This window comes from Chanos chanos, chromosome 5, assembly GCF_902362185.1.
Source record: "Chanos chanos chromosome 5, fChaCha1.1, whole genome shotgun sequence".
Lineage (NCBI taxonomy): Eukaryota > Metazoa > Chordata > Actinopteri > Gonorynchiformes > Chanidae > Chanos > Chanos chanos.
The window spans coordinates 43,121,062-43,141,404 of NC_044499.1; the positions used below are offsets into that span (position 1 = coordinate 43,121,062).

Here is a 20,343-nt window from a genome sequence, read left to right on the forward strand (position 1 = left end):
ATTCATGTATGCCCCTTCAGGGGATTTCGTTGGAAACCCAGGATTGTCAGTTTCGTTTTGTCATCTCAACGTCACTAGTTTCGAAAACACACCTCTCGCGAGCCTCAACTGCAGCTGGTAAGGCGTTCACTAGATGGCGTAAAAATACTGCTCTGCTCCGGTGCGTTCCCTCAAATTTTTAACAGCAGCAAACAAATAAAAGCACGTGGCTGTTTTTAAACACAATTGTCGTGGTTGCATCTTGCCATTTTAGATACTAGTATAGTGCTTTGAGTAGCGGCACAAATCCTGAGCGTTGTCGGTTCTGGAAAAATATACTTCACGCAACTCTACAGTGACAAGACCAAAAAACTACTCTCAAATGGTGAAATAAGCTCAGCTGATTATCAAGGCATACATTTATTCATTTTGTGATCCTTCTGTATTCATGAAAACATCACACACTCGTACGTCATCATGCTCTTAATAATGAAAACCGCCACACAGGAACTATAAAATATCTGATTTACCTTGTGCTTTCTCCAGAAAAACTAACAACTGGAAATACCCAGAAAGGGGCTAAGAAACTACCCAAGTTTTAATAAAGAGGATGTGAGAATTCCCTTTCATGCAATATCACAACACAACATCATCTAAGATCATCGTTTGAAGATGACTAATTCTTACTACAGATGAAGGATCACTTCCTGATTCTCAGGAAGAATAATCTGAATAGCCCTGGATCAAAGTCATATAGCAGCAGTAAGTTAAACATGAAGACAAGGGTTGATTTTGGTTTGGTTTTTTTTTAAACATGTGAACTTAAAACTGCAGAGAAGCATCTGAAATACTGACAGTACAAGCACCTGGTACTGATTCCAATCAGTATAATAGGGACCATTATCAGCAAAAATTTTTTTAGTTTCCTAAATATTGCTACCAGGTTCTCACTTCAAAGCCTATTTCACATTACTGTCAAAGCGATATATTAAATTCACCACAAAACAGTTCAATAACAATAGTAATAACAACAACAATAAATAACATCACAATATTCTTTGATGGTTTTATTTGTTTGTCAAATACAGGGATAGTCCATGTACAGAAGAACTGGGAGTTTGTGTCAAGAGCTGTACAATATTTACACAAAGGCTTTATTCTGAAAGAAGCACAGTATTAGATTGTTCCAAAATAATACTCATGATACAGACAAAGAACAAACAGATAAAAACGAATTTTCCTCTTTAAATATTACTAATACATAATCCTTCCCTAAGGGGAATTGAACGCTATAGTCAGCACTTAATTTCATTTTCATCTTCTGAAGAATGCACTGAAATAATACAGTTTTGCGCTGTTTCAAATATATTTTTTTCTATTCTGTCTCTCATTTCTTTTTTAATGAAAAAAAAAGATGCCACATGTTTCTATCTTCTCCACCAGGCCCTTTGAGAGGAGCGTTATGGAAGACAGTTCAGAATGTGGCAGTACAATTTTCTTTATAATATCAGAACAGAAAGTTAATTCAACTGATAATGAAGCAATTCTGTGTTGTGTGTGCAAGTTCCTGTTAAAAATGTCATTGTATAAATAATAAAAATGTATGTATTACTCTAGCTCACTCAGTTCACTCATGATGCCTAAGCATTGAATGTCATCACACCATTTTGCATCTTCTTCATGTCAGTTTTCCTCCTACACTGCATTATTCATTCATTTATAAAAACAAAACCATCACTCCATCCTCTATCATTCCAAAAAAAAAAAAAAAAGCACAATAAACCGTTATTGTCTTTAAAAATAGTTTGTGTAAAATTCAAATAGTAACAGACTCCATTCTACCACCATCCGCAAGAAATTCATCGTGTCAGTTACTCCAAGTACTACGAATCGAACGACTCAAAAGTCTAAAGATTCTGCACAGTATCTAGACTCCATACAGTATCACCTTAACTCATGGCTCCACGATTCAGTTCAGTGTCCCTTTCTGAATCAAATCCTCACTGTTGCTTAGTCAGTCCATTCAAAGTGTTTCATTCATTCAGTTTAGTAACATCCACATAGATGAAATCTGCTAATTTTGTCTCCTCATTTTGCAGTTTATTATTATTTTTTTTTTGTCTCACTTCAGCCAACTCCCCATCTAAAACAATATTGCACAGTCTGTGGTTTTGCCAACTTCACTTAAAAGTAGAGGATAAATTCTGTAGTCAGAGACAACAAGCTGAAAGCTGGGTTTTCACCTTGAATTCTCCTATAGCCACCACATCAGTGAGTAGTTTCTAGAATCTCTCTTTTAGAGCAAAAGAGGGGAAGGAGCTATGCCAAAAAAAAAAGTTTGTCCCATGTGCCCTCTTCCATTCTTCTCTCTTTGTTCTTTTTCACTCTTTTTTTTTTCTTACTCAAGCTTTGGAGCTGAGGGTCATAAGCTCAATGAAGGAGTTGAAGAGCGTCTCTAGCCAGCTCTGATTGGCCATGCATTGCTGAACAACCTCCTCCTGCCCCGGGTCCTCGGATGCCTGTTCTATACTGTCCGTCTAGGTGACAAGGAGAAAAGGGGATGGAGAGAAGCATAATGTAATCTGAATTCACAATCATTGTGCAATCTTTAAGTGTACCGCTTATGATTTGATGAAATGACAAGAGAAATCTGAGAAATGAATTGTTTATATTACTGATCTACAGGACAGGTGGAAGAGCAAATTGGTTTATGCTCTTACCTCTTTCTTACAATGTAAGAAGGTATGGTATTTGTAATGATGCAGAGAGTGGTAGAGGCTGTAGATTCTGCATGTTTCAGATGACAGCTTAAGGTCCTAAAAGTGATAGAGAGGTAGTTAGTCATATTGTTAACAGTCACACTGATTGTCAAATTTCCAAAAGCTTAGAGATTTGTTTTATTAGCTTCTTTGGTGGAGCGAGGCTTATTTCTGTGAGGTTATTTTGCGGCAGTGAAATTGAATCCTAAGTCCTACCTGTGGTTTAGGTAGACTCTTTTTGACACGGTTAAGGGTTTTGCGATTGTAGCCCTCCCCTCCAAGCCGAACCCTCACTGCCCCTGAGTCCAGAGCCTCAGCTGTCATCTGGGGAAAGGTGTGTAGGGCCTCCTAGGAGAGATCAAGAGAACAGGTTTTAGTGAAATATAGCAATCACAGATTGTATGAACCTTCTTAGGATCAGAATCAATATTCTATACATTGTGAGAGTGCATAAAGTACAACGGAAATGGGAAACTGCAAAGAAAGAAAGAAAGAAAGAAAGAAAGAAAGAAAGAAAGAAAGAAAGAAAGAAAGAAAGAAAGAAAGAAAGAAAGGCAGACATAGATGGAGCACCTGGTGTTGGGGATTCATATTGACTTTCTTCAGAAGCTTCCGTTTCTGTTCACTAAGGATGCTGTCAATCTTGCGCATCGGAGGAAGATACAGCTCATCTGAGATCAAGCAAGATGATGGAAGAAGATTCATTGATGTGGGGCAGACACAAACCACCAAGTGCATGCAGTTAGAGTTAATACCCACAATGTTCAATGCTGTTGTTTGGCACAGACATATGTAGTGCCACACTTTCCTCTGCCCAGCAAGAGATTTGGTCTTTAGGTCCTGCAACTATTGATATATACCTCAATAAAATATTCTTCAAATAAACAGCTGCCAAGACAACCAACTGACAGAGTCACACTAAATTATTCTACTTACTGTATACATGTTTACAGTGATACAGACACATTATAGCTTGATCTGTCCTTGAAAAGATGTCAGATGTTTGCAAATTAAACCATTTCCTAAGTATAAAATGCTCTGTACTACAAAACTAATACTTGTTCAATCACAAACATTTTAAAACTGAAGAGGTCATGCATCTTCCAAAAAAAGGACACATCATTAGAATCACTAGTCATACCTTCAGTGTCCTCCAATGCCTGGATCATGTCTGGGTCCAGGGCCGTGCTGACTAACATCTCAACATAGCTACGGTACATCTCCCGCATAGCACGAGTGTTAAGAGTGGCTTTTACTGAAACTAAAGGAGAGAAACACACACAAATTAAAAACAAACAAACATACAACAGCACACTCAAGAACAGAGTGGTGAGAGGTGATATTGTTCTCACTCTCATCGTCGCTAGCAGAGGAGTCTGATTCTGATGACTCTGAGGGCACCTCCTTCAGCCACTTCCTCCTCTTCTTGGGTGGAGGTTCCGCCTTCACCTTCACTGAATGGGGCTTTTGGGGCCGTTCTGTCCTCTTTTCCATTCCCGCTACATTTCTCTTGTCCTCCTTCCCCTTTGTCCGTTCTGATGTGGCAGATCGTTTCTCAGCCCTCTGCAGTGGTGGAGGTGGTGGCCCTTTCTTTTCTTTGTCTTTCTTTTCTTCCTTTGTTTTAAACATTTTTTCCTTCTCTCGTTGTTCTTTTGCTCTCAGGTTGTTCTTTTCTCTGGGTTCACGCTGTTCTCTCTCCTTTGATTTTTCTTTGTCCCTCTCTTTGTCATCCCTGTCTATGCTAGCTGGAGTTTGATTATTGGCGGTTGGAGTCATCTTTGGGAGTGACTGAGGCTGTGAGTGGCGTCTGTAGAAATGGAAGAGGCAGAAGTGGCGGGGGGGGGGGGGGGGGGGTGGAAGGGAGAGAAAAGCAGTGTTACTCACTTTATTGCAGTGTACTACTAAAATGCCAAAAATGGCCTCTTGGGTCATAGGTTGTAACAAAGTGGTATTGATGGTCATAACCAGTATCATAGCATCAAGAGCATCATGGCATCACCAATGAAGGAGTCTGTGGAATTGATACGGACTGTAACAGGAAGGGTTAGGAGAGAGTTCTTAAGCAGCACCTGAGTGTGACTGTGGGCCTGTGCCAGGGCTTGCGGGAACAGACCCTCACATAGTCTTTCTTATTGACATTCTCCAAGAACTTCACATACAGCCGCTGGTAGCGCTTCTTAGCATCACCAAAGTAGCCAAGATACTGAGGCAGAACAAAGTGAGACAGAGAGGGAGGGAGAGAAAGAGCACACTTATGATAAAGGTAGAAACCCAATAACAATGCACACACAACCAGAGCTGGAAAGTGACAAGAATGAAACTGAAAGGAATTTGAGATCCACTGACAAATACATTAAATGGAATACTCCATGGCAGATACAGTGATATGAAATATACTGGCATATTTGACAGGGATCATGAGTATAGCTTAATATGCAGTTACATTTATTTGTGGGTATTAAAGGTGCTATGCTGCCTGACTCACATTGCTTGTGGCACAGAACTGTCTCTGTCCATCTTTGATCTCTGGAGTGAATTTCTGCAGTAGGGCTTTCTGAACACGCCAGATAGGAGGGGGCTCTCGACCTGTCTGTAGTGCCAACTAGTAAAAGATAGAGAATTAAACATGAAACAAACAACCCTATGAACACAACCTCACAAATTCCAAAATCATGAAAAAGTTATATATATATAACAGTTGGTTGCAACCAAAATTCAAGATCAATCCAGACAGCAGAAGATAAGATGAAGGTTGAATATCTGTTATAAAGCAGACAAATTTCACAAGAGCAGATTATGGTACAAGTAATACACCCTGAACAAACACACAAAAGCACCTTCAGTGTTCTGATGTCCTCAATTCGCACAACAAATTCATCCCTCTCTCTGAAGATGCCTTCCCCTCCACTCTCACTCTCATCCTCATCACTTTCTCCTACGATGGCAGCACCACTCTGTTTCTGTGCCAGGTGTAAGGGGAGGATCTGAGGTGCTGGGGCCTCCTCTGGAGAGGCAGGGGGTGCCACTGTGTGTTGAGGAGGAGGGATAGAAGGTGGAGGAGTAGAGGACGGAGGAGGGAGGTTTACAGGAGGAGGAGGCGGAGGTGAAAGAACAGGTATGGAGGAAGAGAGGGGGCTAGGAGGAGGAGGTGACTGTTGTGTAGGAGGTTTTGGTGAAGATATGTTTTCCTCTGGCTCTTGAAGTGGAGAGGGCAGAGGAAGTGGTGGAAGAGGAGGAGGTGAGGGTGAAGATGATGGAGCAGGTGATGAAGGGGAGAGAGCTGGAAGGGCAGGGGTAGATGGTGCAGCTTGAGTTTCTTTAGGAGAGTCTGAAATGAACAAAAAAGTTGAGGGTGATATCCACTCCATAATTCAATACAACAATTAACTAGGAAAAACAATCTATGTAGCATGGAAATTGTTACATTCTCTAAGCAGTTTATGCTGGTGTTAATGCTGTTAATACTTATCATAACATCAGCAGCAATCAAGGTATTTCCTAAACTTTACCACCATATTCTTTAGTCAACACCTACCTCCCACTTTGGGTTCACCCAGCATCTCCAACTCTGGAACTCTATCGTCTGCATTTTCATCCGGCTCCTCTCTTGCTTCTTCTATACTCTTATTTCCGTCCTCCTGTTCTTCCACCTCTTCATCCTGCTCTTCTCGCTCTAGCATCGCAGGCTCAATGGACTGTGTATGAGTGTGCAATGGTGGCTGAGTTTGGGCATGTGTGGGAGGTTGTGGACTCAGAGCTGGTGGTTGCTGTGTAGGGGTCAGAGGTGCAGGAGGAGGTGGGGGAGGGGGTGGAGGCAGAGAGGGGGGCTGCATGGAGGTGCTGAGCTGAGGAGTGTCATACAGGGCAGAGATGGCAGAGGAGATGCTTTTCTGAAGGTCTTGGTTCTTCCCAACAGAGTCCTCTTCATCTGAGGAAAAGGATGGCAACGTCTCCAGGTTTCTTTTTAGTTCCTCATCCAAACGCTTGCAGGGGCTAGGGCAGCCACCCAAAGACAGCCCTCCATCACCTTCACCCTCACCAAATCCAGATGGTGCTGAAGATGCAGGTGGAGTTGGTGGTGGAGGAGACAGTGGACGGATGCCACCACTTTTTCCTGGAGATGCATCTCCATTTCCAGAGCTACCTGGTGGTCCTACAGATAATCCTGGTGGCTTCTTCCCAGACTTCAAGAAATCAAGGAAGGATGCCATGAAACCAGATTTCTCAGGTTCTTTCTCCTCCCCCTACAAGAAGAAAGAAAAAATATACAGTTTGTGCAAGTAAAACAACTTACAGGTCATCAGGTGCGAGTATACTCAAAAAAGTACCTAGTCATAATAAGTAGGAAAATGCTGAGCCATTTCTTCACAACAAACAAAGTAAAATTTTCCCTCAACATTTGTCTCACACTGTCATCTCCATTCATCTTCATCTTACCTCCATGATTTTGGGCTTGGTCTTATCCTGGGCTCTGTTCATCTCAGTCCCTCCTGGAGTTCCTGGGCTGAGGCCCAATGAAGGAGCAGACCCTACCGAACCGTCTGAAAGGGCTGGGTCAGTACCAGATAGAGAGTCTGTCCGCAACAAAGCTTCTGAGGAGGACATTGAGCTAGTAGGTAGTTTAATCTAGAAAAGACAGAAAACATTAGTCATGAGTGATTTCCAGCAGAGATCTATTTCCCACAAATCAGATTCCATCCTATCATTTCACGTTCTATTTGCTCAACTGCTAAAAATTATGCAAAACATTCCAGTATTCTGGGGTCTAAAACTTACTTTGATGGGTTTGATTGGCTCCTGGTGCTGTGGCTGTTGTGTTTGGTGATGCATCTGTTGCTGCTGCATATGTTGCTGATAAAGCTGACTTTGCTCCTTGTTGGCCATCTCCATGTCAATGTAGGATTCCTCCCGTCGCCCTCTGCCTCTGCCTCTGCCTCGTCCTCTCCCTCTCTCTGGGGTAAATCCTGTTCCACACTCTCCCATCATGCCCCTGGAGTGGTGTGGTTCAGGTAAGGGCCGTATCCGTGGACGGCCCCGAGGTCTGGGGGGTCCTTCCCGTTTGGGTTTAGTAGGTTTCCTGCCTCTCTTCTTCGGTCCATCATGGGGAAGCAATTGTGGTGGAGGACCAAGGGAGGGATATCCGAAGTCCATATCACTCATGAGTGGGCTCAAGGCGCCCCCTCCCACTCCACTGGATTTCCGACAGCTGGACACAAGGTCTGGTATCAGATCTGGAAGTCTTCGACTGTTCAGTCTGATGTCAGCAGGAACATCAGCCTTATCCTCATCATCTTCAAATTCGTACTCCTGTGCATAGCTCTTCTTAGGCAGAGAATTTGGATCAGGTCTCTCCTTCAGCAAGTGGAAAGAGCTTGACTTAAGGAGCTTTTTGGGCCGAGAGGAGCAGAAAATTGGTGATGTAAGCCCCCCTGATCCAGATCCAGTACCTCCAGTGCTTCCCAGTTTGGTCCCTGATCCATCACCAATGTTCCCTGCACTGCCCATACCAAGGCTGGATGGCTGGGACTGGATCAGTCCAAGTTGCTCTGTGTTGACTGTAGATGGGAGCTCATGGGTCTTCAGTGAGTCAAGATCCAGATGCATGGTCCCATTGTCAGGTTCTGAGAGATCATGGCAGTACTGCCCATATCCTTGGTCACCATGGGGACCAAGCATATCATAGCCAGCACCTGTCTCATCTCCTCCACCTCCTGCCGTTGCTTTCATGCCCTCCATGTTTTCCTGTCCACCCTGGCCTTGAGAAACCCCATCTTGACCTGGACCAGCTCCAGGACAGCTGGGTTTGTATTCCTCAGGGCAGAACATGTCCTCCATGCCAGGAAAGAAAGAGCGATCTTCATCTGGAAGTAGAGAGTCTGGGAAACAAATAGATGTTAATGGCACAAACCTCTGACTCTGCTGGGCCTGATTCTGATTTTGGTTCTGGTTTGATTTCACCGCAGAACTTCTTGTATCAAACTGATGTTCTGCTGAGTGCTGTTGGTCAAGCTGGGCTTGTGGGATCTGAGATGAATGGGGTGGGTGAGAAGGTTCTTGTTGTGAGGCAGCTGAGGAAGAGGTCTGGGGAGGCAAGTGGTGCGAGTGGCTTTGGGTATTGGGATGCTGCGAATGGGAGTGGGAATTAGGATGTTGTTGAGTCTGTGGAGGTTGTTGTTGCTGGTGGTGGTGGTGTACAGGAAGATGATGCCCATGGGGTGGGTTGGATAAGCCCAAATCAGACTCCGATAGGTATGAATGTAACTCAGAGGCATGATGTTGCTGTGGGTGGTGAGTCGGAAGTCTTGATTGCTCTTGTGAACGGTGCCTCTCAATGCTTCCACCTGTCCCTGCACTTCCTCTGCTTCCTCCACTTCCAGCTCTATCATCTACCATTCCTCCCTCCTGACTCGAAGTCCGAGAGAGTGAGCGATCCAGCATGTCTAAGGAGGAAACTGTCGTTGACTTGGATCGGCTATGATCCTGTGGCTGCTGAGAGCCACGGCTATAATGGCTGGTGGCATCTAAAGGCTGGGACTGAAGTTGCAGTTGTAGTTGAGATGCCTGGGGCTGTGGATGGGCCTCTGTAGCTGGGACTCCAACAGCTGCTTCCATCATTGCCTGCTGGCCAACAGAGTGCTGCTGCTGCTGAGAGTCCATTTTGTTGCGGGTTGTGTGGGATAGAACTGACTGCAATAAGTGAGGAGGTTGGCGAGACTGATCTGTGGGGGAGTCCATGAGCGACTGGGACTGAGACGGACGCTGCTGTTGTTGATGCTGTTGCTGATGTGGCTGATGATGTTGCTGTGGTTGTTGCTGTTGATGGTGGTGGTGCTGCTGCACATCAGGAGTCTTTCGAATGTAGGCCATATCAGTTGGGTCCTGTTGCTTCTTCTGAACATCCATATGTTGGTGGGAGTGAAGATGAGGGTGTGTTGGTGTGTGGGGGGTGTGTTGGTGGTGAGAAGATGTGTGTTGAGGGACAGGGTGCTGGGAGTAAGGGTCACCTCGACCATAATGCACCACTGACCCCAATGAGTCATGGTGATGATGAGGATGTGAATGAGTCTGATCTGCAGTGCCGCGTACTCCTCCATCAACCACAGGTCTGTTGCTCTTCTGTTGCTGTGGCTGCTGTTGATGTTGTTTATGTTGCTGTTGCTGCTGTGGTTGATGTTGCTGTTGTGGTTGATGCTGCTGTTTCTTTAGAGACATCTCCAGCTGACTGTCCAGTCCTGCACCTGATCCAGGTCCTGCAACCCCAGCATTTGAGGTCGCACTATGGGTCCGAATTACACTCTGAAGGTGGTATCGTTCCTCTGAGCTCTTGCCCATCTCAAATGCAAGCCCCTTACCCCCATCCTGTGGAGGCACAGGAGGCTGCTGTGCTGGCTGTGCAGGATGATGACTTTGTTGGGGATGGTGGTGGGATGACTGTGGAGTTGGACTCTGGGCCTGTAGGAGGTGCTGAATAAGGAAGTCATCATCATCCTCATCTTCCTGCTGGGGCCGAGACTCTGTTACCCCTAACATGCTGGTGTCAGATTTGTTTTTGGGAGGGGCAGTGGGATGGTAGGGCTGTGATCGTGGTCCTCGAGTATCTGGATACCCCTGTGGAGACGGGAGAAAAGATGGGGAGAGGACCGATGACAGATACTTGTTAGAGCCTGTTCCAACTGGTGACTGAGCTGGTCGAGAGGGTGCAGGAGAATGCAGTCCTGGACGGATAATTCCAGAATTGCCAGAGGGAGATGGGCTTGAATCTGGGATATGGTAAGATCCTCCACCACCCCCTCCACTGCTCCCTCCTCCTGTACCTGCACTACCAGTGCTACTATTCCCTCCTGCCGACCCCCCACTTGTCCCTGATCGTAACAGAGCAGGAGAATGTCCTGAGGCACCATAACCCATTGAGGGGCTCCCTGCTCCACCAAGAGAGGGAGGAAGAGACCCAAAACCAGAATCTGCCCCATAAACTACTTCTGCTGAAAATGACTGGTTTCCCAAACTCCCATATCCCTTCCCTACTCCAGAGGATCTGGCTGAGGGCACTTCATGGCCCTGAGGAGAACTGAATCCCCCATAAGATTGAGAAAGGTGTGAGGGAGGGGGCTGACTTGGGGAGTAAGACTGTGGCTGTTGCTGGGGAGGAGTCTGGCCTGTTAGACCACTGGATGATTTTACTGGAGCTACAGGAGACCCATAGCCTGAGAGACAGGATTTTGGCAGGGTTTGCTGTTGAGTAGAGTTGGAGGAACTTGGAGGGGGCTGAGAGTGAGTTTGTTGTGGAGGAGGCACAGACTGGGATGGTTGTTGCTGCCTGGAGGATGCAGACGTAGAGCTAGAGGTCGGAATAGAGTTGGATTGACGAGCTCCAGCAGATGCAGAGGAGGATGAGGAAGATGATGAGGACGATGAGGCAGAAGATGCAGAGGGAGGAGTGTGAGGTGTCCTGGAAGAAGACCCAGATCCAGAAGAGGAGTAGCCACTGCTGGAGCTGCTCTTAGTACCCTTACCAGCCCCTCCTGATGATGAAGATGAGGAAGATACATAGGAAGGCTGAATGATGGGCCGGTACTGTTCTGTCCTTGGAGAGGGTTTATGTTCTGAGGAGGGGCTGTGCTCCCCTAATGGACTGCAGGAAATGCCAGTATGACGGGGATGAGGGGCCTGCTGATACCCCGACACCCCACAGCTGAGATAATGCTGGAGGGGGTGGGGAGTGGAGGAGGGGGCCTGCGCAGCAGAGGGTCGTTGGTAGTGCTTAATGACACTGTCTTGCCGTGGGACAGTCCGCTCCTGGGTCGTTGGTTGAGGTGGAGCAGGAGTTGAAGAGAAGACAGAGGCACTATATAACTGACTAGACTGGTCCTGGAGCTGGGAGGACAGCAAGTTAAACTGATGAGACTGCAGATGGCGGGCAGAAGCTGATGCTGCAGAGGGAGCTTGAGCAGATGTTACACCACTTCCAGTTGGGTCATGGCTCCCTCGGTAAGCTGCAGCCGCACCCTGAGATGACAGCAGGCGGTCAAAACCCAGGCTAGATTGAGAAGGTGTTTTGATGTGCAGCAAAGGATCATGAGGTGATAGGATTCCATTGGAAGTCGGGCTGAATGTGGGTGTATCCTGAAGAGAGAGAGATGGAGTCACCCCAGGGAAGGAGCGCCCAGAAAATGAAGCCGGGTGCTGATAGGCTGATAAGGCAGAGGATGAGGGGAAGGACCCAGAACCAGGAAGGGCACCAGAGATGAACAGCTCTGCAGGAGCAGGTGTGTGCATTGCTGCAAGAAAGAAAGAATTACAGAGAAAAGAGATCAGAAATTAAAAGGAATGGAGAGAGAGAGTGAGAGATAGAGAGAGAGAGAGAGAAAGAGAGGGAGGGAGGGGGAAAAGTATATAAGCATCCCAAGATAAATATTAAAACATTACTTATTTTTAAAAAAAGTCAGCAAAAGAATAACTTTTACACTATTAAATGCCAGTTTTGAAAAAGATTAATACAGATCGTGTTCAGGTGGGTATCACCATGATTAAATATTTTATAATATTATTTTATAATATTCTGAAGCCCTTCTGGTTGTTGCTATGGAAACACTTCTGACTGGTCTGACAGACTGTGCTCAGCAGTTTGAACTGACAGTACAATTGGGTAACAACACAGTTCGTCCTATCATTAGGTTTAAACATCTACATCTTCAACTCAATCAATTAGGCATTACCAGTCTGCCAAGAAGGAGTGCGGAACTGAGAGAGAAGGGAGGAAGCAGAGGGAGGTGGCTGTGGACCTCTGGATTCCAAAGCAGAGATCAGGTTCATAACAGATGGATCTGGACCTGAGGGGCTTGCATGGTGCAGCCCGGCATCAAAAAGTCCTGACAAACCTGTGAAAATTTACATCTTGGGTAAGCACACTAGCATATTGTTGGATTGAACTGCCATTCAGCATAGTAAATATTAGAAAGTGCTACTCAACTCAAGATGTAATAATTACACTAACTCATTACTCTTAAAGCTATACTTTCACAACTTTTTCAGAATATTTTGATTAACAGAAAAAGATTTATTACTGTGATACCTTCATTCACTTTATGCAAAAGTGCAATGGCCAGTACATTCACGGAATCAATCAACATTTGAGATAATGGAAAATGTCACTTACCCAAACTCCTTCCAGCTGCACCCCAAGCCCCACCCTGTCCAGAGCTGGCCGGATGGTGATTGGTTGCATAACCCTGCAGCGGATGGGGTGTGGCATAGGCTTGGCGATGTAGAAGTTCAGATTCCGGATGAGATGTTCTGGAGCTTCCATACACCAAACTGGCAGAAAAAAGACAAAAGGTCAATTTCTTATAGCATCCATGTATTTTAAACCTCTGAACATGTTTCAGTATTCAACAAGGCCATCTCATTTTGATATAAGAAAAGGCATAACAGAAGACAAGTCATACACTGTGGTACTAGTTAAGGTCAAACTAGCTAAGGTCAAATAGGCCCCTCTAATTGCTTTTCCCTTATATTTATTTTACATAAATCGGAATTGAACAATCGTTTAATGGTCTTGCACAGAGATGTGTGACATGAATGGTATTCATAGATTCAAAGCCAAATGGTCCATTTGCTATCAGTAGCCGGGAATCCCAGGGAATGCAATTTTCCACATTGTGTCTGGTGGGTGAGACAGCAAGGTATCTCTTCTAGTCGCTGCTATGCAACATAATGATAAATAAGTGTATACAGAGTTACAAATAACACTAAGCAAATAAGGCACTCCTATACAACTAAACAGACACATATCAGAATGAGCAGGTGTTAATATTTACTGTCCAAAATTAATAGGACTGTCTCCCAATGAGACACAAGAAGACTCATAAATAAAGGTGACAAACCATTAGGGGGAAAAAAGGGGAATGGTGAATAGAAAAATGATGATATAGCTATATAGTGTGTGCATATGCATATATCTATCCATTAACCATCTATCTACCTATGCGCTAAATCTATCCTTTTTTCTCAGGCAGTCAGTTATAAGTGCCTGAAAAGTTATGAACCAAGTGGCCATCACATCACTGTAGTAAACTGACACACAACTTTACATAATGGCAAAAAAATGACATAATTTCCTAAAATCACTTTTTTCTTCACTGATGGGTTTCTCTCTCTCACACACACTCACACACACAATCTTAATCATTCACATGGCAAAAATCATACATGTGCACAAACCAGTGCAAATGCATATCTCCACAGCAGTGACTCAGCTTTACTCCACCAATGAGTTCCCTGTTTAATGTCTTTTTAAGACAACCCCCTTTTCTTCCTACAAGTACAAGAAAAGGAATTTCTAATTGGGCATACTACCAGAGGTGCCATTAAACAGTGTTGTTTAAAGGAAATGTTACCTCTTGAAGTACAATATTGTTTAAATGCGAATGGTCGTGTCACGCATTTATTAACAGAAATGCACAAAATGTCTGTTGACTGTTGTCCTCTCACAAGCCGAAAATCTGAGAATTTAATTAAACATTTTACGAGAAGCATCTCAGTGCGGTGTGGTTAGTAGTTGCTATTCAACACTTGCAATAGCCGGCTTAGCATGCTTACATGGAGGCTAATGAATTAACGTTGGAGGAGACAAAATGAATAATAATATTTAGTTTTCCATGTTGAACTACGAGGAATCATCATGCCTGGCGATTTTATTGTCGATATATCATACATGGTGGCTTTGAACTGCGTTTGTATCGTGCTGATTTTGCACTATTGTATACCGCTAGCTTGAACGCTTTGTAGGCAATGGGGTGTAGCGCTAGCTACCATATTAGCTATAAGCTACAACTCTAGTCAGTCTCGGCTCGCGTGGTGAGAAAATGCTAGCTAGCTAGCTGCATATAGAGCTCTCTGGTTATGCTGTCTTAAACACACAATAAAATCGATCCTCACGTGTGATACTCAAACGATAGGCTTATCAAAATACCATCTGTTTGCATAGCAGTGAGATGTTTTTCCACTTGACTGACTAGCAAGCTAGGCTACTTAAATAGTGATGCTACTATGCAAGATGTTATTACAGAAATTCTGTCTAGGGATTTTTGTCAAAACAATCTCATTCATCTATGGCAAGCGTAGTAAAACATGCTACGGTAGATGAATCATGATTAAAACTCGGCGCGTTCACTGACTGTTAACAGCGACATACCATTTAGATACAAAGTATTTGAACTCAGTAGTTAGCATATTTCTCGTGTTACATTGTTGCTGGTTAAATGTTCCTCTCAGGTACATAGTGTCCAATGCATTTCCACAGACTTTGGTGTGATGCCGTTTTTATTACAATGTAGGATAGTCAACAAATCTCCGACCACATCATCACATTGGCTTAATTAATGTTCACTCACACTCTGCGGAAATATAAAATAATTTTATAAACCAGTAATAAACAGTGCGACAACACCTCCCCCACCCCCACCTTTTTCTTTGCTCTCCTCCCCATCTCCCTCTGTCCACCCTACAAACCGCACATTAGGCTGTCAATCACATTCCTTGAATTTCCACTCCACCCCCCTTTCCAATAAATGTGACTGGATACACTGAGGGATCAGCACCTTGATGACATTCAACGCAAATGCATCGTCAGAGAGGGTCACGAAAGGACTGGTGTGAAATTAGTACAAAAATCATCACATCAATTCTCCGCCGTTGTAGAATTCTCAGTACCGTTGCACGCTCTTTGCATGCACGAAGTGCTTACCTTGCTTTGGCCGATCTCTCATAGCTCCATCCGGCTCCTGCGCCCAAATCACCAAACCCTGCTCCCGGGTAATTTCTATCCATTGGTGAGCTGCTTGTGACGGAGATGGACAGAGTGAAAAGGCTCGGGTGCAAATATTCCCAACTGTACTATTATGTCTCCGTCCTGGGGTTAATTTTTTATCATTCTCCAAAATGCACAACTAACAAGTCCATGAGAGTGAAAAAGAGCATATTGAGAAGGAGAGGGAAATGGAGGGGAGAAGAGTGCGTGATAGAGGGGGTGTTCACCGACCACCTAAAAAAACGCACCTCACCTCCGGTTTCAGCGCTCTCTTTCTAAAAAACTATTCAATAAGTAATCTATCATGCTCACGACTGACTGCAATTGAGCATCAAAGCGATACTTTTGTTTGACCCGGTTACCGATAAATTACTGATGGACACATATGACCGTATACGTCCTTTACACACTCTCTCCTCCCCTTTCTCCACTTACTTTACTCGTGCGAAAAATGTCTTGGCTACGCAACAGTAAAAATGTTACACCATTACTATACTTCCTGTGCGGAAAATCTTAGATACTGCGAGAAATATGCGCTTAGTGCTTTGCAATATGGCATGCAAAATTCCTTCCCACCCAAAATTTGTTGTGAGCTAGCAACGAGCTAGCCCTGTCGACGCATCAAAATAAGATGGTGTTGCTCTATTTTCAATATCTCGCGCTCCTTCCTTTGTATGTTTGAAAAAAGAAACGATGAAACAGGAATAAAAACAATGCAATGCTCCAAAGCTTGTAAAATTCGATTCGACTTCGAGATTGAGGCCTCCTTTTTTCATAATATTAGTCATTTTCTCTTGAAGACGCCATTTTTGAAGGCGGCTGTTTCTCCCTCTTCTCCCTCCCCTCGCTCTCATAGTCGAACTCACGCGTAGTCTGGTCCACCTCACCTCCGCCTCCCCTCGCCCTCTTACACGAGCCACAAGCGAGAGCTATTATCAGAATACACTTATATACTGTTATTCAGCCAAAATGGACCGCCAGGGAGGAGGAATCTGTTGAAGCACATGGAGTGATGCCACGCGTTTGATTCTGGATCGGTCTCGGTACACGTTGTAGAATTATTTTTTGTTTTATATAGTCCTATTTTATTTTGATCCCCAATGTTGCTGACACCATGATATTTCCTGACCTACCATTATCATCATCACCCCATATCTCTTAATATCAGTGTACATTTGGCAGGTTGAAAACCTTCTTAAAGTTCAACTAGATGACAGTTTTCAACAAACCATTCGGCTCATGAGATTTAAACTAAAACCCAAACCCAAGCTTCACCACACATACCACAGTTCTCAATGAGAGAAATGTATTTGGTTTTTAGTTTTGACATTAGAGATGAAGTAAACACTACAACAGGGTGTATTGTGAAGTGATTCTTATCAATTAATCAAGTAGTGACTCAGTTTAAATCATATTAATATTAATCAGACGATATGGAAGCGTAAAGGAAAACTTTGATTATAGTCAAAGGAAAAACATGCAACTGAGTGAATAATGGTTAAGGGTCTATTTGTCATCATAACAATGTAATACAGGACTTCTATTAGACTGAAATTGGATTGTCTTCTACGGATTGTATTGAATGTATTTTCGTATGATTTGTCATGTGAGTTTGCGCAGAATTTGCGTGCTGCCCTTCATTACTAAGTACAACACATCCAGTAATATGAATGGGCCCTCCTGAAACTCTTCTATTCCAAATCTGAGGAGCCATTAGTGAAGCATTTAGTTTTGCTGGATGTTTTTGGTGACATCTAGTGGTGCAAAGCTTAGCATACATCCATGGCAGTGAGAAGAGAGAGTGAATCAAATTTAGCAATATCACAATTACTGTAACTATGTAGGGTTTGTTATATAGAATCATAGGGGACACAAGCAAAAAACAAGCCCTATATAGGTATTCCTTTAGGCTCTCTTATATCTAGTTGTGAATAACAATCAAAGAAAAGATTGAAACTGATCGTCATTTTATGCTCTCCAACGATTAGTTCATATGACATTTTATCTCATTTTTGAGTATTTAAAATGTTGCATGCTTTGGCTGACAATGAAAAATAAACATCAACATTTAGGAGAATACTTTGAAATTTATTTCCCAAAATCATTTACATTGGCTGAATATTTTATGACCAGAATCTCAGTCATCATTTTTTATATAACAACAGACAACTCTGTAACTATAGCATGTCTTTATGTTATGTTTATTGTATTAGGTATTTTTTCAGTAGATTGGCTCCTCTACTTTTATCTCTTATATAGCTTTTTTGGAACACCTTGTCCAATTCAGGTTTTAGAATACGGAGAACAGGTAACAGCCTTCACAGCAGTACCCAGCAATATTAATAGAGTTGATCCTAATGTCAAAATGAATTAATCAGATTTCAAACATTTGTGAAGGGTGACAGCTGTACTAATAAGATAAGGTGGTACAGATAAATAGAGAGAACCCTTTTTGATCTTAGGCCTGTGTGAACCATACTGAACTTAAAACCTAAGAACAAAGGGGGAGACTCGTTTAAATTGATGCATACTACTCCTAAAACTGAGTAACCTACCAAGAAGTAGGCTATTGCATCTTTGTGGTCAGAGTAATACAGAGTTTTGAGAGTAAACCAGGATTAGTGAATGACAGATCGTAGTGAATGACAGATCATTGTATGTGAATTTGGACAGCAGAGTTTTAATGTTTATTGATGTATGTCACATCACGTCTGCAGGATACTTTCAGTAGACCCTCAATCCTTTTTTTTAAATGACAGACTGATTAGCAGCTCTTAGCTAAACCCTCATATATAACAGACATACACACACACACACACTCATACAGAAGACACAAAAGAGTTGGCATGAATATTGTGCATATACACACACACACGTGCACATACATCTGTAAGCTTACATGTAATGCCCACAAACATATGCACACCTCTCCGTGCACAAGATGTCAGGTATGGATTAATATTTGGCATATTTTATCAGTCAACAGATTCTGAATGTTGATAAATGGTTTAGATAACACTGAAACACAGACACTGCACGTTGAATATGCTGATGACCAGTTGCAAATCAAATTTGCAATCCATGTTGAAACAATATTGGTGTACATCGAATAGAGCGCAGAACATATTTCAAATAGCTTTTTTTTTTCCCAGCGGTACACTTGCATACACTCGCATGATGACATTACAAAGATGTACATATAATTCAGTGCATACAGCCTTGTAGCTTTTCACGCAACATCCTGCTTGTTTATAACATGATCATGTATGTTGAACAACATGACACTAGTGTATGAGGCCGGGGCATATAACACACAATCATCTCTTCTTCCTTTGTTACATGGATTCTATGGATATGACATAATGTATAAAAAGATGAGGATAACAAACCATAAATTAACACCAGACAAAATCTAAATTCACAAGATATGATGTGTTTAGTACCATTCTAAAGTGCCACATGAATAATTTGCTTAATAATAATATGTGCATTTGCCCAAAATGAACAAACATTAACATTGTGTATACTCAAAACAAACAAATAAACAGACAGATAGACAGACAGACAGACAGACAGACAGATAAATAAATAAACAAATAAATATGTAATTAAATAAATAGAATAAAATAAAATAAATAAATGAGCTTAACCAACATAAGCAAACATTACAACCTTGATACTTTCAGGGATCAAATCACACTTTGAAAACATGTTAGCACAACTTTTAGAAAGACTGGGAGATAAGCCTCTCTGTAATCATTCTGGATCAATTGCATAATTATGCTGCGAGGAAGCCCAGTGATAAAGCAGTGCTGTACAAAGTGATCAACATAATATAGTTCCACTGTATCGTAATAACATGGCTAAGATAGACAGACACTAGAGTGAGAACTTCATGGGGATTAGGAATGAGGTTGATGGGAAGTGAGGTCCTTGGCCCAGTCATGGATGGATAGCTTAAAAGTAGGTTTCTTCTTTTTCTCCAGTTCATCCTCAGAGTTCTGTGACAAGGCGTTCTGTTGGATAACGTCTGAATTTCTCATCACAATGTGAATGCTGTTTATAGGCATACGAGTACACAGGGGCTCATTTTGTCACTGTTGTCCATGGTATTCAAAATGGTCCTTTTTATTCATTAATCCATTCATATATATTTATATTTGCTTTAAATCAAAAAATATTTTTTTTTAGGACAATTAGTTCTTCACCACAAACAGATGTTCATTTGTTTTTAGTCTGTTTTCACTAGATATTCTATAATAATTTCCCTACATAGTAAATATGTTCCAGTTTATGAACAATTCCATTTTCCTAGATTTTCATTCTAATTTAGACAAAGACGTGCGTAGTCAAATTCCACTTCCTTCATTGCCGTGTTCATGCCATGAATGCCATCCTCCAACTACATGACGAAATGTTTTTGCATTAAACCAAACAGAAATAAAAAAAAAAATCATGACATTCACATTGTTATCTAAAAAAGAGCGCTGAAGCTACAAAGGACATTGAGAATTTTTTTTTTCCGTTTCACATACTGTCAGGGGAACAGGAATTACAGGGCTCCAATCCTATCAGCTGATGTCAGCAGTCCAGGTTATTCAGCAAGGGCTCCAGCATCATACAGTGGACTCAGGATTTCTTTTAAATGCAGTCTCATGCTCTTAATTTGCTAACAGGATGGTCCGAGACCTCATATACTGTTCTAAAATGCATGCAGCTTTTTACAGCCAAAATTTCAACTTATTTCATAATATTGGTGATATAGGTGGAACATGTGGTTTTGAGTTTGCAAAAAAA

At 42.7% G+C, this 20,343-nt stretch overlaps 1 protein-coding gene across 1 annotated transcript; it reads right to left on the bottom strand.

Annotated features, from left to right (window-relative positions):
- Positions 1 to 1,779: 1,779 nt before the first annotated feature.
- On the bottom strand, positions 1,780 to 15,566 carry prr12a (proline rich 12a). The gene is made up of 15 exons (XM_030775525.1): positions 15,484 to 15,566; positions 12,895 to 13,052; positions 12,455 to 12,616; positions 7,515 to 12,016; positions 7,176 to 7,364; positions 6,274 to 6,982; positions 5,576 to 6,066; positions 5,224 to 5,340; positions 4,808 to 4,941; positions 4,091 to 4,545; positions 3,880 to 3,999; positions 3,312 to 3,409; positions 2,955 to 3,086; positions 2,700 to 2,795; positions 1,780 to 2,516 (listed from the first exon to the last, which is right to left on the bottom strand). Exons 1-15 carry the CDS (start codon positions 15,564 to 15,566, stop codon positions 2,382 to 2,384), a joined length of 7,581 nt encoding a protein of 2,526 aa, XP_030631385.1. The 3' UTR covers positions 1,780 to 2,381.
- Between the last annotated feature and the right edge of the window lie 4,777 nt (positions 15,567 to 20,343).